Source organism: Azolla caroliniana, unplaced genomic scaffold (genome assembly GCF_043228905.1).
Source record: "Azolla caroliniana isolate FFs.n. ecotype wild unplaced genomic scaffold, voAzoCaro1.0.p SCAF_6, whole genome shotgun sequence".
NCBI lineage: Eukaryota > Viridiplantae > Streptophyta > Polypodiopsida > Salviniales > Salviniaceae > Azolla > Azolla caroliniana.
In genome coordinates this window covers 3,261,890-3,284,998 of record NW_028230441.1, presented here as the reverse complement: position 1 = coordinate 3,284,998, position 23,109 = coordinate 3,261,890, and the positions used below count along the sequence as shown (strand labels likewise).

Here is a 23,109-nt window from a genome sequence, read left to right as displayed (position 1 = left end):
AAATTATTTGTCATGCTACAGACGGTACTTTTAAGAATTTCATGTACATCATCTTCATTCTCTAAAATGTTTATATCTAGTCCACTGCAAGGCAAACAAGTCATTACTAGTCATCACTATCTCCTCTGAACTCGATAATTCGAATGGCACTATCTCATCACGTGAACTCATATCTCAACTGTATAATTCTATGCCACACAGAGAATATTAGAATAAGAATCCATTAATATTATACGATGGACTTGTATCTTTTTCCAAAGATATCTTATCTTTTGAGTACTTTCCCCACAAACGTTTGTTGCATCTGAAAATATCAATATACTGCAAGCAAATCACCATATTCACAACACACATTATCATCAAATTAACAATAGGCTACTTTTTACCAAGTTTAATTACATATCTAGTGTTATTAGTCCAACTAGTCATGTAAAAAACTAGCATAAAGAACATAAAGATGTGAAAACTTTGTTCTAGATGCTTTTGGCACACAGTACTATAAGAACAGGAAAACTAAATTGCGACATATTGATATTCCTAGTGAATAAGGAATGACTTTCGTACTTGAACAAGGCCAGTGTTAACAAAAGCTTGTAAACAACCAAAGTCAATATTAATGTTCACACACATAAATGTCGAATTTAAATAATCATATAAATGGTAAGGCTTCCTGCTAAAATATCAATTTTTCAGTAAGTGCTCCCTGCTAATCAAACTTAAGAAAACACTATGGCCACTACCTTGAAAGCAAGTGATGCTTTGACATGATCCAACAGACTCGATTTATCACATACAATGGAGAATCACAAATACATTTTGCATACTTTGACCCAAGCAACACATCAAAACTTGATTAATGAAGACTCACAATAAGACATAAAGATATTGGATGCTTGTAATGGCGAGGAGCTTTTGATGAAGCTTTTCCATGTGAATACGTGAAGGGAGTTATTATTATATAGCACATACATACTCCCCACTACTTTCGATATCGAGGTCATTGTCAAAGTCCATGTCATCAACATCAAAGCTTTCATCGGCAAAATAATGGCCAATGCCCAAACCAGGTCCAGGAACCCTTGCTTCTGCAACGATGCGATTTATCTCTTCAACACTCTGTGATGCTTCAGTGCTATATTCTGACCCGAGGTTGGCACTATCTATGAGGTCAGCAGGCAAATTCTTTAGAAACCATGGATGTGCCATTATTCCGCCCATGCTTATCCTCTGTCCAAAATCAAAATCAAAACTCCATCATAAAACCACAACAAAAATGAAATGATCCATCCAAATCTACATCCAAACAAGTTTTAAGAATATTACTAGTTTTACTAGCTGACATTTGAGATTTTAATAAATATTACGAAGTTGAGGCACTAGCCCAACATTTTCTTAGACTCAAAATTTTCATATCCTACGAAATCACTCAATTTATTACTTAGTTTATATACACCTAGAGTCATAGGATACTTCCCTAATTTTAATATATGTTAGAAATAATGTTTTTAGATATCAGTTTTTCTTCTTCTCCTTCTTTAAACCTAGACATGCAAAGGATTTATATCAATGTCAGGGCCTTTCAGAAAGGATAACTTATCTTTTTTTCTTCTCTTTGAAGGCCAACAGAGTAATAATATTACTCATTTATTTATATATTTACTTTCTCTCTCAATCTCTTTGTGTTTAAGGATTTCCCAATTAAATATCTTTGATAATCTAGATTTGGATATTTGGTAAAATAGAAAACATGGTTCAGGATTAGATCTCACATACTTCAGAAGGATTTCCGGAAAAAATTCGAGAAAGGAGGTCCCGACACTCAGGTGAGAGAGAAATATGCTCAGGAATTCCATATTGGACACTGAGGATCCTCTGGAGAAGAGAAGAAGAAGAAGAAAATTAACCCAATTCAGATAAAACTTGAAACACATTTTGTTCCACTCCTAGATAGTTTTAAAAAGGTACAAAAATCCCAATGCTCGTCTTTCCTTCCTACAAGGTCCTCAGATTAAGTAATATGTATAAACATTACCCCAATGGTTTTGCGGAAGTTTCGAGGATCCTTAGGGTCTTCAAATGGATAGGCTCCAACAAGCATCACATATAAGGTCACACCACATGACCACACGTCTGCAATCTGAATAAGTGAAGTCAAGAAATTTAAGGGAAACTTGTAAATGCATATTGTATACATTCAGATGTATATGTATGTTATGTAGATGTAGATATATATGGATAACCATATAGGTATGCATATGTACTGCATATGTGAATTCATTTCTTTAGTATATGTACATGTACGTGCATATTGAGTATGAATAGGTGTATGCCTACATAATTTGAAAAATAACATGTGCAATACCTTTCCATCGTACTCTTTCTTTGACAGAACTTCTGGAGCAATATACGCAGGGGTGCCAACAGTAGATTTTGGTTGTGAATGCAATACAGATGACTGTGTGAACAGAAACAGGGTCATCAAAAATCTATCTATCTACCATTATGTTGGCGTGACTCAACCCAGACAAAAGAATCACAATTAAACCTTTGAGTAGCCAAAATCACAGATTTTTAGACGTGGTGCGGGGCTTCCATCCAGTAATGTGTTCTCTAGCTTCAGGTCTCGATGACACACTTCCTTGAGGAGAAAATAATAACAATAATTCAAAATAGGGCATAATACTTCGCAAGCACGGTTGCTAATCAAATGATGATCCAGCCTATAAGAAGGAGAAAAACAAGCCATATTTCAATGAATTTCAATCCAGTAAGTATATTTCTGCATTCCTCGAATAGATCAATATACCCAAGATCTTTTGTTTTACTTCACGTTTTTTTCTCGTTAATATGTTATGATTTACAGTATTTAGGGAATTTTTAAAAACTAGGTTTCACAGAAGACATGACAAACGAGAAAAAAACATTGCATCTACCACAAAGAAAAGGCCTCATTCAATTGATTGAAATAATTTTGCATAGTATAGATGGACATACCATGCTATGGCAATAGCTGACACCAGAGATGAGTTGTTGGAAGAAGAAACGTGCCTGAATGCATGAAACCATCATCAAGTTAGTATGGTATTTTTCCATAGAGAAAGACCACCAGAGTAACACCGATAACTGAATATTTGGTTGGGTTGTTTTTAAGATTAACCTCATCTTCGCTGAATCTCCCAGCCTTTGAAATGCGCTCAAACAACTCACCACCAGCTGCATATTCCATCACTATAGCCAAATGGGTAGGTGTAATGAAAACCTGCAAACACAAATGAAATGACAATCTTGATCATTCAAAAAGGAAAGATGTATATATTGCAGCATGATTATATTATATAGTATATTTTGTAATACGAGCATCATAAGTCTTAGTAAAATTCTTTCCTTAGGATTTTTCAAAAGAAAAATAAATCTGGACAGTAAGTTCCAAAATTATAAATTTGGGCTCAGTTGCAATGGAATGACGAGGAAATAGTTTTTTTAAGGACGCTTGAAGTGTTTTCCTTATCATCCAAAAAATCAATTTGTTCAATATTTTGCTTGATGATTAACTAAATTCGAATCATCTTGCAGCTTTTTGAGATTCTAGGAATTCAAATTTTGATTTAATGTTAAAGAACATAACCAATATTTGCTAACAAATCCATATTCCTTTCATTTCTCAACTATTGATTGAAAAAACAATCATATGGAAGCAATCAGTTTCTTTTCAAAGGATTGTCTTGATTTTGAATCTTCCGCAAACGTACTATTTAACATTGCAATTGAACTTTTATAAGTGCATGGTGTCCAAAATTATATGTGTTGACAAAAAATCAGTTTCCACAGTATATTTAGGTCAGTTGGTAGTTTTGGTAAACTAAGAAAAATCGATACTGATAGTGTCCTTTATCTCTTTTGTAATTCCAAAAGATAAGCTTAATGGGATCGCAAATTGTTTCCTACAATCTGCTTGGGACATGAGAGAGACTTTTTTAATTTCAGTAAACCTCCGACTTATTTTTCATGATTTTCCCACAAGAAAAACATGGTTTTGCAATATAGACTAGTTTTTTAATGCATGCAATATATGAAGCAAAATGATGTTGCTTTGTCAGTACCTCTTTGAATCGTACTATGTTTGGATGCCGCAGAGACCTGTGGTTAATAATTTCTCTTGTGACATTCTCATCAATCTGCAAGAGAGCCATGAACATCATCTGTGCTGCTAAAAATATCAATGAACGAATGGCATTTGGACCTGATGTTTGTGTGTCTATGGAAAATCCCAGATTATCACAATTAATGGTCATAAACACACCCAACTATGAATCATGATCATGGGTGCCTGTTGATAAAATGAAACATGAACATTCAATGGCTGTGGAACCTGGCTCTATGGTGATGTAAAAACCCAACCTGATGATGAATGGCTGTGCTATGTCAAAACTCAACATGATGGTGAATGGCTATCATTAAAAATCCAACACAACCCCGTGGAAACTCTGTCTAAGATCAGCTTGATACCCATATTATATTGTATGGCCATCAAAACCCCGAAATGACTATATTGAAGAATGGCCATGGAAACCCAAAAATGATCACATCGAATGCAAGGGTACGGAATCGCCGATATGGCTATATTGAATGGCCACAGAAACCTCAACATGACCATATAGAAGAATGCCCAGGGAAATGGTAAATGTAAACCTTAAAGTGTGTGTGTGTGTGTGTGTAATAAATAAATAAAGGGGCATAGGAAAAATATTCTTTTGCATACCTTCTCGCCTCGCTCGATGTATTTCACTGCGAAGAGATCCTGCGATTCCTTGTGGCGCATGAGCCGAGCGACACCGAAGTTACCCGAGCCGATCACTTTTACATGTTCATATCTATCGTTATCATGCAAGATAGGGATATCCAAAGAGCTCCCAATACTAGCATTATGAAGAGGTGGATTATCCATGATCCCACAGTGAGAGGGAGAGGATGCGGGGTTAGGGTTAAGATTTAAGTTTTAGCTTTAAGGTGAGGGTTAATGGTGCGTCAGGGAGATGGATGGAAATTCGGTTACTTGGGTTTTAAGGATTTGATGATGGCAGAGGGAAGAAAGAGAAAAAATAACAAAGGATCTATCATCCGATTAGAGTTGACCATAATCAGGGAGTTACCGTGGCACCATCATCTGGAGATATATCTCTTTTAGGTTCTTAAAAGGGAAAGTAATGATGATGACAGGGGAGGATGATTCCCTTTCTGTCTCAGGTTATATATTTACAAAAGTAAGCTTGCCATATCTCTAATTTGTTCTGCCCCTGCCTGCTCCCCTGCCCCCATGGACTCACTCCTAGGCTCATCCCTTCAAATCGGACCCCATGGCCATGGCAAGACTACTTTGGCTTACTATAAGCTTAGCTCATTGAAACCCTAAAAGCTACATACATCTCTCATCGAACGTTAGGTCCCTACATCCCTTCGAATCGGACACTAATCGGCTACTTTGTGGTGTAAGAAAAAACACAAGACCTGACACAATCGGAGCCCATGCCCGACCATTCGAATCAGACCCCGTGGCCATAGCAAGAATACATTGGCCTACTTACCCATAAGCTTACATCATCAAAACCCTAAACGCTAGTAACAAATGCCCTGAACCCTAAATGCATACATCTCTCGTCGAACGTTAGCTCCCTACGCCGATGCCCCCGCATATCGATTGCTATAAAACCGACACTCTTCTTAAAACAAAGCATCAGGTATCGTTTCACACTGTCCGCACGGAGGGAGGAAAGTGGTAATGTCCACGTGTGAATGTGGTAAGATATTGTTTATTTGCTTCCATCTTGTAAACACGTGGGTGCTCCACATTTAAATCTTGTTGTAATTGTGTATCCGCACACACAGCTTTTATGTGTTCGAGAAAGCAACAAGAAAAAGGCCCTTTTTAAGAGTGTTGGAGAGGTTTGACGTGATGAAAAGAACAAAAAGAAACACCTACAAATAAATCATCGAAAAACATAAAGCTCTAAAGTCTATGTGTCTAAATTAATAGTGTCGATATTCTGTTGAAATTATCTTTCTCCAACTTGTATCTATGACTTACTTGTAAGTTGTTGCTAAATGTTGATGCTAAGTGCCATGTGATTACCTACTTGTTTCCGAAAATGCCCTTCTTGCTCTCAAGAAAATTAGTTATCATATTGCTAGCTCTTCCAAACACTTGAAAAAATTCTCTAGATCCCATCACCTCATTTTTTGGGCACTCTGGACCACTCTTAATATAAACAATTTGAAGATTTCTATTATTGAGCTAATTGTTTCTTACTTTTTTCATTTTCGTTCAGTGGCCAATTCCAACTCTACTTTTTAGATGATTGACATATGACGTGGCTATGTTGAGTTGTTGCTAATGTGGCCATCAAATGTAGCGTGACTATGAGGCGATGCTTTCTTTATGTTGTGTGGTAACTCCTTCAAGCCTAAAATTATATATTATAAGCTTAAAAGAGGCTTTACACCTTTTTCACAATGGTTTAAACTTGTATATCTAGCAATACCATTTGCGCATCAAATTTGCCCTCGACATCGTGATCATGTCTTGCAAACATATCTCTTTGAAAAAAGATCCTTTATTGCTATAGTTTCTCTTGCTTCAAATGTTTCCTCGTTTCCACCTATCCATGCACTTATACAACATTCATAAAACCGTAAAATCTTAAAGAGACAAAATCACAAATCATAAAATAACCAAAACTTGCTCATGAAAACAAAAATATAAAACAGCATGGAAACCAGATTGAATCATCACTCACATGGACCATAAGATAGAGTTTGTTTTGCATCCAACACTAAATGCAAGGACTAACACTATACATTTTTTTATTAGAAAAATAAATAGTTGTCTCCAACCATGAAATGCCAACTCCAACTAAAGTATTTTAATTATTTTTCATTTAATTGGTAGGAATGAATAATATTTAATTGTGGGTTAATTATAAACCAAAAAGTGGATACGATAACTCGAAATTACAGACTACAATATGTCCTAATTTTAGGAGAGAAAATAGATGGCCAATAATGATTTAAAATCATAATTAGTGCAATTAACTATGCATTTATGTTCATTCCCATTGTGAATAATGTTAAGTAGATGAATTGTAATGACATGAAAGTCGATAGATGCTTCAATATGTGCTAATACAATTCAAATGTCAAAATGTTCAATGAAGAGTTCCATTATGTAATTTTTACTTCTTTTATATGAAGGTGGAACTATAATTGTTGTTAATAATTATTAACTTAATAAGGATGGAAATGTACAATGAAGATTGACTTTGAAGAAACTCTTGATAGGCTATCTATCATGGATGGTTCATTGTGAAATTCTCTTAGGGGTTCCTCCGAAGCACATTCCTTCATTGACAGAGTCCTTACTAGTGTCCACTCCAATGTTGGCAACATGTGTAAAGACACATGTCAAATTGTCCCTAAGCCTATTGGTGTTTAATATTAACTACCTGAAGTCAACCTTTATCTAACCACTCTTCAGTCACATTTAAATCAAGGGACACCAACTTCATGTAAAAGACTTAACTTGTGTTTAATCACATGAAACACTCGGGTACTATGAGGAAGTAAAATAAACATAACTAAGTAAAAATGTAAATAGGAACGGAATAAGACATGACTAAATAATCTTGTCATCTATACATGTCAACATCTCAAGTAATATATATTTTAATTTTTTTCTCTGAAATATCTCTATCCTAAGTTGATCCAGAATGGAGAGGTCTCCAAGTGAGGGAATGGGGGGGGGGGGGAAGATAATGGCCTTTATTTCTCGATGACAAGGTGGTGAAATAGTGGTTCGCAAGACCGAGGCCGACATGCTGGAAAAATTGTTGTTACCTTATCTATTGTAAACCTTTTGCGATGTCATGTTTAGAAGCTCATTTATGCAATTGTTGATTGATTTGTCGCATGAGTAGGAGTAATGGGATGAAAGAAAGTTGTGACTATTCATTATTGATGATGTTGTGTGGTTGTATTGATGTGCTTCAACTACTTCTCCTTGTGTCTCTTGAGTTTTAGCAAGAAACTACCCCAAGCATGGTTGGTCCTCATATTCCATTACTGTGTGTAGTGGGCCAAAGCCTTGGTAAAAAAGACAATGGTATCTCCCTCTTATTCCATATAAAACGATACAATGATAAATAGTGTTCTTCATATTCCACTATTTTATGACACAATTTGCAAAATCTTTCTTCTACAAGTAATTGTGCATATTTGACGATATCTCAATCTCTAACTAATGTGAAGAAGTTCACAACTACCCTATCGCATTGTGTAGCAGATAGGATAGACGTATGTCCATATAATAACCCATGATGATGAATCCATCCTCCCACATGTCCTCCCACATGTATAAAACGTGTCTTATAGTGGACCATCTTCCTAGCAAGAGATGTTGTGGGCCTAATCCATGTTTTTGTGTTTTCCAAGTTGATAATATCAGTTTGGATCACTCTATTTTTTAATACTTTGGTTAGGTTTAGATGGACAAAATAAAGCTATATTGGAGCAAGGGCAATGCATTTATGCTTACGTCATGTAACTTGAGCCATCGTTGCCTTTCAACATATCAACAATGAATATCTCCATGTTCAACATTTTGTTTTGATGACATAAGCACCAACCTTTAGTGCATTCATTTTGGGAGGTCTTAAAGATGTTGGATATTGATTCGTGATCGAAATAATGCCTCAAGGATTATTATCAGTGCTTGGATTATATAATGGGGTACTGGTGGATTGCTTCTTATCATGCAAGTAGTCATTGAGACTAAAGATATCTCTAAATCTTTATAAACATTCGTCTTGTTAAGACTTGGTCCTAAGGTTTCTACTCCATAGAGAAGAGTTGGTGTGGCAGGTGTATCAAATAAACAATATCTAGTTTGTGGTTCTTGGAATTGGAAATGTGCGTACTTTTCAAGAGCACAAAGGACTCCATATCCACGACGAAGTCAAGCACAAGTAGCCTCCCAGAAGGAGGACCACGGCCTTGCGAATGTCACTCCTATGTACATGAAGGATCATATTTATGTCGTCTTTTCTTCTCACTAAGAATTTTGATCTTGATCTTGTTACCCATGCTTGAGTGGTGTTAAACACCATCACCTTAATTTTATCTAGGTTTACCAACTGACTTCTTTGTCCATACAAAATACTTTCGAGGCATTTGGATGTCTTTGTAGTTATTGCGTCAAGGACTCGTGACATGTTTCTTTTGTGATGTCCTACTCAAGCTTGAGCGAGATCATTCATTTGAATATGTTTTGTCACCTTTGATTGCCCTCCTCTTGGATAGAAAAGTTTTTTTGTTTTCTATGTCCATGAAAGTCGGCGATCAAGGCTTTTGCTCTAGACTCATGTCTTTTCACTGTCCATGCTAAAGCAATTGGAATATTTGAGTTATGAAATTCTTGGCATCTTCTTGTGGGCTTCCCTTTTCAGGTTTCAATCCAATTAATAAAAAATACACGTAATGCACAACCTTTCATTTGGCGTCTTTCTCTAATGTAGTGTTCATCGTTTCCATCTTATTCACAAATGATCATTTTTGTTTCTTCACTACCTCTATCCAATGAGTGTTTACTTTAATTTCTTTTAGAACTATGCTCAAATTGAGCTTTAACTTATTTGACATATTGCATGCCTCATGCTTGACTTTGAGAAGGCATATGACAGAGTACAGTGGCCTTTTTTAGACAAAGTCATGGAGCGGTTGGGACTACCCTCAAAATGGAGAGCAGCTGCGTTGGCCCTTTACAAAGGAAGCTTGAGTAGGGTGTTGGTATTAGGGCAACGGGGCCCATCAATGCCATTATGCAAGTCTGTCCGGCAGGGGTGCCCATTGGCCCCCTATCTTTATTTATTTATTTCAGAGGCATTCTCTTTCTTTCTAAATAGACCGGATGCAGGAATTCGGGGTTTGGTCGTCCCACATGCTTGCAAGGACTTGTTGGACTCCATGTATGCAGATGACACTATGCTCTATTTGCAAGGCAATGATGCTAATTTACAGCAGGCTGAAAAACGGATTGAGTTGTTTTGTGAAGCATCAGGGGGGAAAATTAATTGGAACAAAAGTAGAGGGTTTTGGGTAAGTCCAAACTCCAGGCCGCATTGGCAACCTAATGCTGATTTTCAATGGGTTCCTAATGGAAGGGCGGTTAAGTATTTGGGCTTTTTGGTGGGAGTAGAGATTCAGAAAAATCAGCAGCTTGAGCAAGTGAAAGACAAAATTAGAAAAAAGCTTCGGTTATGGACATCAGTAAAGTTTTCCCTTGCAGGTAGAGTGGTTGTGGTAAACCACATTTTGTTGGCCACCATGTGGCACTCGTTGGCATGTTGGATGTTAGATAAAGACTGCATCAAAAATATTAAGGCAATGGTGAGAGGGTTCCTTTGGTCGGGTAGAGACCATGAGACAACGTCAGCTAAAGTGGCCTGGAGTTGTTTGATCAAGGAAAAAAGTCAAGGTGGACTTGGGCTGGTGGATCCGGTTCACCAAAGTAAGGCTTTACTTGGTAAGCTCTTGGTGCGAAGTCTCCAACCTGGACCAGAATTGTGGAATTTGCTTCTTAGAGACAGAGCTAAACTCTGGTGTCTGAGGAATGGCGGCCCTTGGACGGCAAAGACGTGGTGGCTGTTTAGTCCAGGCCTAACGTTAAAAGAACCTACTAGCATGGAGGATAGGGTGGCCCGCTCCATAATGAGGGCATGGTCAAGTTTAAGAGAGGGGCTTGTCTTAATGCAGCCAAAAACAATGGAGGAACAACTCTGTCAACCTCTATTTTGGAACCCCAGGATTCGAAGTGATGACGGTATGATGCTTGGTTAGAAAAAATACTTGCCATGGGGAAAAATGGTAGAGTACAATGTTAGTTCAGTAAGAGAATGGGAGAAGTTCAAAAGGAGAGGAAGGGAGGGACTGGTTGGTAGCCCTAGATTTACTGGCAGGCTGGAAAAGATTACCCATTTGATAGATAAGGTTGTTGATGGTCTAGCTAGGATGAATGAAGAAGAGGGGGTCTGGTTTGGGTGGTTTGTGGGTGAGGACGATGCACAAGTTATCCGAGGCAAGTGCCCATCTAATGAGTATTGGTGGTGGGGCAACCTAAGTGCTTTGGCAGACAATGGCCAGTGGTTGGCAGTACGAGTGGCAATGCTAGAAGGTAAGAAGTGGCAAGTAAACTCGGACCCAGGGAAGCTGCAATCTGATTGTAAGCTTTGGATAGTTGACAACAAGCCCATATGTGATCTGGATTGGGATCCACTAGAGGTGTGGTGGCAGAAACCGGGAACGGACAAACTTGAACGGTTTTTCGAGTACACTACCAAGCTAGGAAGGCAAATCATTGGATCTAAATCGATGGGTGTTGCCCTAACTCGCAATAGCTGGAAGGATAAAGGCATTTCTGATGGCTGGTTGAAGTCGTTTTGGAGGAGGCTATGGGCGTTCGATATGCCAGAAAAAATAAAGCTTTGGTTGTGGCTTCTTAGTCACAAAGCTGTACCAGTGGGGGAGTGGCTTAAGTGTCGTGGTGGTGAGGCTAGATGCAAAATTTGTGGTCACCCTTTGGAATCAATTCCTCATTGTTTTTGGAATTGTAACGAGGCTATTAACATTTGGGGTAGAAGTCTCCGGATAGTGGCAGCATGCGGCGTGAATGGGAGAGTTGTATGGGGGTCCGTACAGGGGCTGAAGTTAACAGGGGAAGGTTGGGTTGAACAGTTAAACCCTCACGGACATGGATTTATAGTGCAAGGTGGCAAGGTGTTTCAACGGGCTGGAGTTCGACCTGGCACTAACTCAGAACTTTTTGAAGAGATATGGAGGATGGTGGCTTGTTTATCGGTCTTGACACATTTGGACCAACCGCTGTAAGTTTGTTTTTCAACAACAAAAGATCCCTAGTGGTGAGGTATTAATAAATATCTAGTTTGAGTTGGTCCCTTGGCTGCGGGGACGATACAACTCGATTAAGGGGGAATCTGATGCAGTTGAAAGATCTCGATCAAAGTTCTTGCTGAAATGGGGTAATTCTCCTATGGTCGGCAAATCATCATCAGGGCCTCAATGGCACTACCAAGCACCCCGATGGTTGTTTCCCCCAATAGTTTCCAACAACGCCTAGGTGTTGTAAATTTGTAAAGCTATGGTACAAATAACTAGGTTATTGGAGTTGTTTGGATACGTTTGTTGAAAATGAGGTGGGGACTATGTTCGCTTTGATGGGAAGGCCAGAGTGAGGGCTGTTGAGAGGAATTTTGAGAGTTCTATGATGTAATTTTGTTTGCTAACTAATGCGAAGCAGTATTTTTTTGGGAAAAAAAAAACATATTTGGCCATCTCTACCCATGTGTGCATTTCCTTATTTACATTTGACTTTAATTGTGCAAATTCATTTTTCCACAGTGTTTTTGTCCTTTTTGTAAATTGAATTTAATGACTACTAATGTGACTTTACTTGAGAATAGTTCATCCTCTAGGTACTACACCATTTCATCCTTGAGCTGTAAGTTCAATTTCTTTACAAGACTTGTGATATCTTTTCGTATGACTTATAATATCTCCATCTTGAGAGAGTTATACAACTTTGTTTTCTATTTCTCTATCTCCTTTTGCATTTTCGGTTTTAAAGCTCTTCATATGACATCTCTCATGCGATTGATCTCTTGTGTAATCAATTTACCTAAGAGGTCATATTTCCCTCCTTCAACATCTAATTGAACCTACATTTTGGATGTCTTGTGTGCTCCTATCCTATCCCTTTCTTTTACAATATCTTTGTGGGGTCTTCCATTGATTGATGCATGTATGATAAGATCGAGATTTAAATTTTATAACTCAAAGAAAATGGAGTTCTTAAGGGTTTTGTTTAGAATTTAAGACTCTTTTGTGAGAGTAAATGGTTTTCATCAATGGTGTGGAAGAGTTTGCATTTGCATGTTAATAAAATTGCTATCAATGGTGTGGAAGAGGTTTAAATATCTACTCAATGAATATTCGAGTTATGTAATCATGAATCTATACAACTTGAGATCAATTGGAAGCATCCTATTGTAGTTAAGAGAAATTGTTTTGTTACATGAAATTATATTGAAGAGGTTTAAATTCATTTCAATAAATGTTTTATTCATGTAATCGTGGTTGGACATACACCACATATTGCCAAACCAAGAATATCAAATGATTGCCCAATAGCTAATGGACATTCTTTGTGCCATATTTTGGTGATCTTTTGGCATTCATGTTTTGGCAAACAATACTGTGGGCATACACCATATAAAACTTTGTTGTAACTAGACTATCTTTAATCCAAACACAATGACCATCTACTAATTTCTAATTCTGTATACTATGTTTTTAAATGCTCACTTATTATACATTTTTTCTAACTAATTAATTGAAGTTCAATTAACATTTATTCTACCACCTCTATGTTTACATAGTTATATACCATTGATCCCTTATCGACTAGTGATATTCAATGAGGTCGGGATTAATCATGTTTTTGTTATGGGATGACCATTCCCCAATTGATGTACTATTATAGGTCCTCCACATGACAAGCATTCTTTATGTTTTGAGTCATAACAACTAATTGTAGCAACAAATGCTACCTTGAGCAACAATCAATGTACAAGCCCATGGACAAGATTTGTCATCAATCACAACAAGAAGGAGGCTATATAAATGTGACTAGTTGCCCTCTCCATTATGACATCTCGAGATACTCTCAAAGCTTTATTGATGAGGCAAAGTTCGCTTCTTTTGGATCCGTACATCTTGACTTCCAATGTATGACATAAGGTAATGTTCGGTAGTGTTAGACACTTATGGCATTTCATGAACTCGTTTATTGTCCTTCGTGTGGGGATGATTGGTGTGGTTGAGAATCCTTAAACTAATATTTTCTTACTCTTAATATCCCTTGTATACCATTAGTATTTTGATCCTTAATACTAGCTCTGTCTAGAAGAAGATAATAAAGTTGAGGGAACAAAAGTTTGATCCTCACCATGGGTTGTGTTCCATTCTATAGATCGCAATCAGTCTCTGATGGACGTGAAAAGATATTTATTGATCTCTCCCTTTGTGTTCTTGTCCTCTTCATTTTCTATCGTTGTGCAATTGTGGTTGAGCATTCTTAAACCATTATTTTCTTACTCTTAATATCCCTTGCTTATCATTAATATTTTGATTCTTAATACTAACCCTATCCAAAAGAAGATAATAAAGTTGAGAGAACCCAAGCTTGATCCTCGCAATGGGTTGTGTCCCATCATATAGATGGCAATCAATCTTTTATGGACGTCAAAAGATATTTATTGATCCCTTCCTCTGTGTTCTTTGTGCTCTTTGTTTTCTACCATGTTTCCATAACCTTTGCATTTTTTTGCACTTATTACATAGTTTTTACAATGTCAATAGTGAGCTTTGGAAGTGCAACATTCCAACGTATGATTCGTTGGCCACTTCAAGGAAGCTCAATTTATGGCTTGTTGACAATGTGAGAAGGGGACATTTTTCTAGTAGAGAACTAAAGAAGTGTGTTCATAGATGGGATGGAGTAAGTTGGTAAATGGGATATGGTTGGTGTAGAGTGGAAATGGGTACGAAAGTAAGGAGTGAGGTGGCAACAAATGTGAGGATAATAGTTACAACATAGAGTTGGGGGTCATTCCAATTGTTGTGATAACGGTAGTGGTGGCCATGATGTGGCGAGTTGGTTGGATCAAACAATTAGCCAATTGTGAGCTGGGGGCCATGTCAAATGCAATGGTGATAGTGGTAAGGAACACATTGTTCACTTTGGCAAAGAAGAGATATTGTCACTCATATTCATATGGGTTCTCTCCAATAACAGAAGACTAGTCTCTCTTGGCCCTAACTCTTGACCATATAATTGTACTCTTGTTGCACAAATCTCGCCCTAATTTTTGGAATCACTTTAGTAGGATCGTTGGTAGGGACAACTTTTGAGGTTGTGCACCTAATGTTTTCTCATACTAGGTAGATTGCCAATATGTCACCTTTTCAAGGTGGGGACACTTGTGGCAATGTTCCTTTTTTATGTGTGGCTACAATAACAAATGTTTGGAGACCGATCGTAGAGTATTCCATGACTAGATGGCATCAAAGAATGTTCCACATATTTGGGTCAATAAGAAACCGTGGAATGTTCGGCCGTACAATTCATCGATGAATTGGTTCACGAGTTTTGTTCACCTGAAATTCAGCCTCCGAGTTCACATCGATGGTGTGAGGTTCGAAAGTCATTTGGATCAGGCCTCAGATTGTCAACCAATCAACGATGCGCAAAAAGTACGAAGTTCTCGAGGGCGGAGGGCAGATCGAACGAGGACCAACGAAAGATGTAGCTAATCCAATTTGATATTACTCACATTTTGAATGGGGACGCGGGGGCAAGACTAACCAATGTAGTGAGTGCATCCAACACAAGGAGCTGTTTGGCATGGGTTAGTTATTCGGAGCATGTCATGGACTTGAAACGGGGCTCGTGATTTGAAGTAATGTCCGCCTGTTTTAGTTATGGGTTAGTGTTGGGCGGGAACGGGAGACTCGGTACTGGCCCTGGCCCCCCGCACCCCCCCCCCCCCCCTCCGGGGCCCAACCAAAGGTTTGTGTGTGTGTCTGGGTGGGTGGGTGGGTGTAAGGAACATGTTGGGGGAGAGAGAGACAGACATACACAAACGCACAGTGTAGAGTCTGTTGATTCCCATTGTATTCGCTAACTGATGATGATGATGAGCACGATGATGGATGGATGGATGGATGGGATGTTCACGAAGAAGTGTAAAAATGCAATAATTTATATACCCAAATTCTCGCCCATGAACCTTGATTTGCTTTTTTGCTTTCCTTTCACCCATCGTTTTCCTGTGCTTGCAGCAGCCATGGATGGAACAAAGTAAATAGTCACTCCCCTAATCCCCCCCCCCCCCCCCCCCCCCCAAAATCACCATCACCATCACCACCACCACCACCATCATCATCAATCTCATACAGAACAAACCTTAACCTTGATCTTAACCTAAATCCTAAATCCCATATCATAACCCTAACCCAGATTTCTAATCTCCTCCTCCTCCTCCTCCTTCCCAGGAGTCTTTTACCCACTCCTTCTGTCCCTCTCTCTCTCTCTCTCTCTCTATTGCTTTCTCTGTAGGTTCATGGATAATCCTCCTACTAATAATGCTGGGATTGGGAGCTCTTTTGACATTCCTATCTTGCACGACAATGATCGATATGAACACGTAAAAGCGATTGGTTCGGGCAATTTTGGAGTAGCTCGGCTCATGCGCGATAAGGTTTCAAAAGAACTCGTTGCTGTAAAATACATAGAACGCGGCGAGAAGGTATGCAAAACATAAACAATGAACCCATTTCTTCTTCCGTGTTTGTTTTTGGAGGGTTCTAATCTTGGGCTTTCTTGGCTCACATTTGTCATTCAATGAACTTATTTTTGTTGCCTATGTTGGATCTCTTGTGTTTTCACTGTTCTCCATCGAGAACACTCTCAAACACTGAGGTTTTCATAGCCCATTCATCGTGATCAAGTTGGGTTTTGCCATGGCTGCTTAGCATAATCATATCAGATTTTCCATGGCCATTCAAGATGGTTATGTTGGGTTTCAAGGTCGTTCAACATTGTCATATTGGGCTGTATTTGTTGGGGTTTCCATGGCTATCGATGCTCATATTGGGATTTTCATAGCCATTCATGATGATGTTGATGTTTTAACACCCATTCAAGAGGATAATGCTGGGTATACATAGTTTTATCACTATCCTGAGTTTTACAAAGCAATTTGAGATTATTGTGTGAGGTTTTCCATGGCTGTTCAAATATTGCCAGTTTGGTTTTCTGAAGCCACTGGTGATCAGGTTTTGCATAGTCATCGATGATCATGTTGGGTTTTTTACTCCCATGCACAAATCATGGCCATTTATGATCATGTGGGGTTTTCGACTCCCATGCACAATCATGTTGAATTTCCATAACCATTGCCAATCACTGAGGTTTCCATAGGAATTCATTAGCATTTTTTTATTGCTATTCTTTCATAGATCTTTGCATGCATACATCATATATGTAAAGATGCTGGGCTTTTTCCAAATTCGTTCACGATCATGTAGGGTTTCCCTTAGTCACTCATAATCAAGATTCTTCCAAAGGAATACTCATGATTGTTTGAGATTGATATACCTATTCAAGTTAATTAGTTTTTACATAGCTTTCAGCGCTAATGGGTTTTAGGATTTACAGAGGCATATATGTTGTATTTCCAAGGTAATTGCCTCATATACATGACCCTCTTGCAGATTGATGAGAATGTGAAAAGGGAGATTGTGAATCACCGGTCACTGCGACATCCAAACATAATACGATTCAAAGAGGTGTGAAGAAAACATGATTTTTGCTAAATGTGCATATATTGAAGCTACTATACCTAGCGTAAACATATGACTGTATAAAAATGGTTTTATGTCCTACAAAATCATAATATAAAAGTGAGGTTTGCCAAAATTGGTCATGCAGGACCAAGAGTTTTCAGAATTTATAACCTTGAACGACATCATATGAATATAATTTTACAACAATATATGCATGAGTAAATATGTACATACATACATATTATTCTTGTGCTTGTAATTGCATAATCAGGCTAGTCTTTTAATTTGTAGGTTTTCATCACCCCTACCCATTTGGCAATAGTGATGGAATATGCAGCTGGTGGCGAGCTGTTTGAGCGCATCTGCAAAGCTGGGAGATTCAGTGAAGATGAGGTTAACTTTAGCAACTTGGCTACCTAGTATTTTTCTATCAGTATTCTTTCTAATGGATTCTGGAAGTGTCATACCCTTATATGTTTATGCATTCAGGCTCGTTTTTTCTTCCAGCAGCTCATCTCCGGTGTCAGTTATTGCCACAACATGGTATGTGCCTGTGAACACCGTTCTCCATCCTAAGAAGATAATAAAAAGGCAACACACCAAAATACTCCAACCTTTCAGATCTTTACCAGAATGATCCTAAGTTTGAAAAACTACCAAAATACTCCTATTTAATAGTGAACTTGATCCGTTGTACAGAGTATTTTTGTACTTAGAGGTATTCTGGTAAATACCCAACACATTAGGGTTATTTTGGTGTTTTCCCTTATCAAAGGGACACTAGTGCTAAGTAATGTAATCTCAAAAAATACCATGCTCAAAATTGTTATGCCTTAGGAAGTTTGTCATCGAGATCTGAAGCTAGAAAACACTTTGCTGGATGGAAGCCCAACGCCACGTCTGAAAATCTGTGATTTTGGATACTCGAAGGTGATTCCTTTATCCTGTGATCTGGCATGAAAAAGTAATTAAAGGACTCTGACTCATACAGCTGGCATCCCATTTCTTTCCATACAGTCATCAGTATTGCATTCCCAACCAAAATCCACTGTCGGGACTCCTGCATATATTGCTCCAGAAGTGTTGTCAAAGAAAGAGTATGATGGCAAGGTATCCCATACATACACATACATGAATTCTTTACATGCATATTGCATTTGGATACATGGGCATGTAACTTTCATATGCACGCATATATACATTTTATAAACATGTACAAATACCATTTCGTATGCATTTGGATGTAGATATAACATTTCATATACACATATACATGTACATGTAATGTTTCCTATGCATATACATGTAATTGTAACATTTCATACACATATTATGTATAGATATGCATGTAACTTTTCCCAGCCTATATATTTAAATGTACCTTGGTGTATGCATATGCATATTAAATATAAATACAGATACACATATAATTGTTTTTCTCTTAATGGGGGTCTAGCAGCTTTCGTTAATATACCTCAAGTTCAAATCTCCAGATTGCGGATGTATGGTCATGTGGTGTAACCCTATATGTTATGCTTGTTGGAGCCTACCCATTTGGAGACCCGGATGATCCTCGGAACTTCCACAAGACCATAGGGGTAATGTATTTAGTAATCGTAACCTGAAGAACCTGAAACATGTTTTTCACCATGGTCTTGAATGCTGGGTTTTTTCAGAGGATCCTCACTGTGGATTATTCGATTCCTGAACATATTTCTATTTCACCTGAATGCAAGGATTTGATTTCCCAAATTTTCGTCAAAAATCCTTCAGAGGTACACAAGACTGATTCCCAAACATTTATATTTTGCAAAACCTTTGTTTTGTGGAGGATCAATTGTCATTCATGGCATGCATGGGCATAAGTGTAGGAGTTGAATGACTTGTCCAAACCACTAGTCCAACGCTCTTTTGACACCCAACGTTTTTGTTGAAAACCTCTTTTTTTACTTCCTTTGTTGGTTAAGGTTTGATTATGCCACACTGCAAAAAATAAGCACAAATTGTTCTGATTTTTGAGTCGATCCTCTTTTTACAGAGGATAAACATGGGTGGAATAAAGGCACATAAATGGTTCTTAAAGAATTTGCCAGCGGATCTTGCCGATGGTGCACATCTTGGTGCTGAATATAATACTGAGTCATCGCAAAGTGTGGAGGAGATTGATCGCATCCTTGCAGAAGCAAGGATTCCGGCCCCAAGTCTTGGGATTGGACATTATTTTGCTGATGAAAGCTTCGATATAGATGATACAGATTTTGACAATGACCTGGATGTTGAGAGTAGTGGGGAGTATGTGTGTGCTATCTAAGAATGGTCCCATATGAAAACCCATCACATGGAGGCTTCAGTTGAATAACGCCAGCTAATGAGCGTCTTTCATTCATCTTGTTTTACTCCTTTTGTGGTCTTCATGATTGAGATTGGAAGGTTTCACCGCATGGCATGCAAAGGAGTTTTGAGAAAACTTCGCTTGTTTTCGAGCTGTCCTGGGTGTTTTATTTGGAAGATAAGGTGTGATCTGATGACAACTTTTTGAGGTGTAAAACTTGATCCTCTTTGTATTATATAAAAGCTCGTGTCTATTGGGAATTCAAAAACATGGTTTTTGAAGTCCTCTGAGTAGTATTGGATATGGTTCAAGTACTTTCTCCATATATGCACACAGCTTATAAAAAAAACTTCACTAGTTTTCTTATCATCTTCAGAGGTTTTAAATGAGTGACTGGCTTTATCATGTTTAAGCTCGGCTTTTATTGTGTGCATGAGCTTCCTGGTGATTAAACAGAAATTTAAGTCTATTTGTTAAGTTTTTGATACTAGTGCCTCTGTTAATGATGTGTTTTTAAGGTCTTAATTAAATGATTCTCAAGGGGACATTATATAAATATTGTCATACATATGCTAAATCAAAGAAACTGTTAGATAATATAGTTTGTCATTATTATTGACAATTTATTAGTTGTAATTTTTTTTATCAAGATGAATACTTGAAAAAGTTCATTGTTTTATTAGAAACATAACTAGTTGATTAAGCTTCAAATTTCTCTTCATTAGTGTACCCACTTTCTAATTAGTTGTCTATTTGGTAAACTAAGTTTTTGATTCTCCTAGTTAAATCTGTGCTCACTTTTGATTAGAGAGCCATTAGAAATGTCATATTATGACCTATTCCTAGGTTTTTTAGGTATAAAGTGTGTTATGCCATCAACATTGAGCAAGCATATGCATAAATTATTTTATTGATAGACTATTGGACGTATTTGTATAAGAAAAAATCTCTTGGCAAAAGTGAGAAAGCTTTTTGTGCTCGCTCTGTAGGTCAGAAAAGGGAGGCATTGACAAGACTTTGTGAGCAATTGTGAAGCTTATATTGGCACACATGAAATCAACCATAGTGCAATTCATGTGAAAAGTTGGCACTTTGTCGACAATAAAATAGACTGAAATATTATTAAATTTGAGGATAAAAAGTAGGATTGATAATTAATACATAAGAGAATATCCCAAGAAATGATAAAGAGTGTTAAAAAAACAATAAGAAAAGTTTGATGTCCATAGTACTAGAAAAGTAGTGAAGAAACAGTGGATGAAAATTGTTCTGATCTATGTGACCAAAGTGTATGTGTTGATAATTGACATACCACGCACCACATATTTGTATTGAATGTTGAAATTGAGAGTGCACTTTGTGCACGAGAGAGGAATGTGTGTAGGGATAGGTCAGAGTTCAAAATATGGGGAACACAAGCTCAAATGTGATCGGGAGACATGGATCAATATTGTAATATGATGCTTAGTCTCACAAACTTTTATGGCACAAAACATGAATGCTTGATGAGTCTCCTTGTTGATGTCCCAATTGCTCATCTCACATCAAAGAGAATGTGAGCTAAGTTGTATGGAAACAAAGATGTGATTGAAAGAAAGAGGATGGGCTCTAGAATGCATGGGCGATTGCATATGTCCTTGAAGTGTTTATTTCATGGTAAATCTCCCATTCTTTTGAAGTGATTATTCACAACCTAAAATCTAAAACTAGTCATAGATTATGAGATCAAACATATTTAGAGGGTGAATTCATCCCCTCTTCACTTCTTTGGGCATTGATCAACAATGTTTTGAGAATGAATTAAATTTCTTAGGCATTTAGGAAATAAGCAAAAAGTTTAGGTATTTGGTAGTTTTGCCCTAAAATAAATAAACATGTCTAGCTCTTATGCACACAGTCACATATTATATATAAGTACCTATACATTTTGTTATAATAGATAACTCCCAAATACATGATAGCCTTTCCTTATTATTTGTCTCTTTGTGAGTTTGTGCCCACACACACACACACACACACAATCAAGCCATTACCCTAATAATTCTTGTCCTTTGTGTTAGTCTTGTAAATCGAGCATTTTTGGTGCTTATAATAATCTAACAATAGATCACCAAACTCAAATTAAAGATGCTCATACAAAAAGTTGACGTAAAAGTTGGATCTTTACCTAGATGTTGATTCGCAAGTCAACCTATTCAATGTTTTACCTCAAGTATGACTCGTTCTTGGTTTGCAGCTTTACTAGAAAGACATTCCCCAATGCTATTCAATGTCAAGGTCTTTGTTAGAAAAATTGATGTTACATTTAGGGTAGTTGAAAAGAAGCCTCAAGTTTTATGTCAATATTCTCTTTGTCCTTCAACATACTCCTTATTGTCTTAACCTAACCAACATGGGCACTTTATTTGTAAGTCTTGATCATGTATATGGAATGATGAAAATTATCTAATGCTAATAATGTCAAGGGCAAATACTCCAAATGAGCTTACCTTGTGATGAATACAATGTCATATTGTCTATTTGAAAGATGATAAGAGAAGCAATTCAGACCTTCCCAATAACTAGTGTGATTGCATGAAATCATAATCTTGAGCCTCATAGATGTTACATTTAGGGTAGTTGACAAGAAACTAAATTTATGTCAAGGTTCTCTTTGTCCTTCAACATACTCCTTAGTGTCTTAACCTAACCACCATGAGCATTTTGTTAATAAATCTTGATTGAGTCTATGAGATTATGTAAATGATCTAATATTAACCACACCAAAGATAAACACTCCAAATGAGCAATGCAATATCATCATTGTATATTTGAAAGATGATAAGAGAAAAAACTTGAGTCTTTCCTAATAAGTATGTTGTCATGAAATCATAATATTGAGCCTCAAGGAAACCAAGAATGAGTTGAAGAACTTGTGGAGATAGATGTGACTTGGTTTTGACCGCCTACAAAAACCAACATCAACACATTAACAAGCTATATGTGTAAGTTGTGATGTTTTGATGAGTGTTCCCAAACAATGGAAGACATGGAATTCAAAGAAAGACGTCATCATCAAAATTTGGAAATGAGCCATGTGACTACATTGGTTTGAGGAAAAGGTTAATTGTATCTACTAACCTTATGAGTAGCCTAACATCAATAGTGAAATTTTAGTTGTTCATACTTGTTTAGGAGTAGATGCTTTTACAAATAGTGGTGCTACATTGCACTTTGTATGGGACAAATTAGTCTACAAGTATAAATATGTCAATGGTAAGAAATTGCAAGCCACCAAATGTAGATTGAAGGCCCCTCACTTCAATGAA

The 23,109-nt window shown here is 37.4% G+C and overlaps 2 protein-coding genes across 5 annotated transcripts; one reads left to right on the top strand and one right to left on the bottom strand.

Moving 5' to 3' along the window:
• Positions 1-661: 661 nt before the first annotated feature.
• On the bottom strand, positions 662-4,987 carry LOC147862614 (serine/threonine-protein kinase SRK2A-like). 4 transcript variants are annotated; one of them, XM_087320870.1, is made up of 9 exons: positions 4,760-4,987; positions 4,101-4,175; positions 3,158-3,259; positions 2,995-3,048; positions 2,546-2,638; positions 2,363-2,455; positions 2,033-2,137; positions 1,774-1,872; positions 662-1,227 (listed from the first exon to the last, which is right to left on the bottom strand). In XM_087320870.1, exons 1-9 carry the CDS (start codon positions 4,943-4,945, stop codon positions 955-957), a joined length of 1,080 nt encoding a protein of 359 aa, XP_087176996.1. In that variant the 5' UTR covers positions 4,946-4,987; the 3' UTR covers positions 662-954. The 4 variants fall into 4 exon arrangements, with proteins under 4 accessions (XP_087176996.1, XP_087176999.1, XP_087176998.1 ...); XM_087320873.1 differs by having other exon boundaries at positions 704-1,227; positions 4,101-4,207; positions 4,760-4,899; XM_087320872.1 differs by having other exon boundaries at positions 704-1,227; positions 4,101-4,204; positions 4,760-4,898.
• Positions 4,988-16,069: 11,082 nt separating this feature from the next.
• Positions 16,070-20,284, top strand: LOC147862613 (serine/threonine-protein kinase SRK2A-like). The gene is made up of 9 exons (XM_087320936.1): positions 16,070-16,430; positions 17,398-17,472; positions 17,761-17,862; positions 17,959-18,012; positions 18,307-18,399; positions 18,487-18,579; positions 18,963-19,067; positions 19,146-19,244; positions 19,508-20,284. The coding sequence occupies exons 1-9, from the start codon at positions 16,245-16,247 to the stop codon at positions 19,778-19,780; spliced, it is 1,080 nt and encodes a 359-aa protein (XP_087177062.1). The 5' UTR covers positions 16,070-16,244; the 3' UTR covers positions 19,781-20,284.
• The last annotated feature ends 2,825 nt before the right edge of the window (positions 20,285-23,109 follow it).

Coding starts and splice junctions, on each gene's coding strand:
- LOC147862613 (XM_087320936.1), top strand. CDS start 16,245: ATGGATAATCCTCCTACTAATAATGCTGGGATTGGGAGCTCTTTTGAC. Junction 17,473..17,760: donor ACATAATACGATTCAAAGAG/GTGTGAAGAAAA, acceptor TTTAATTTGTAG/GTTTTCATCACCCCTACCCA. Junction 18,013..18,306: donor TCAGTTATTGCCACAACATG/GTATGTGCCTGT, acceptor GTTATGCCTTAG/GAAGTTTGTCATCGAGATCT.
- LOC147862614 (XM_087320870.1), bottom strand. CDS start 4,945: ATGGATAATCCACCTCTTCATAATGCTAGTATTGGGAGCTCTTTGGAT. Junction 4,176..4,759: donor ACATCGAGCGAGGCGAGAAG/GTATGCAAAAGA, acceptor GCTCTCTTGCAG/ATTGATGAGAATGTCACAAG. Junction 1,228..1,773: donor TTTCCGGAAATCCTTCTGAA/GTATGTGAGATC, acceptor GATTTTGGACAG/AGGATAAGCATGGGCGGAAT.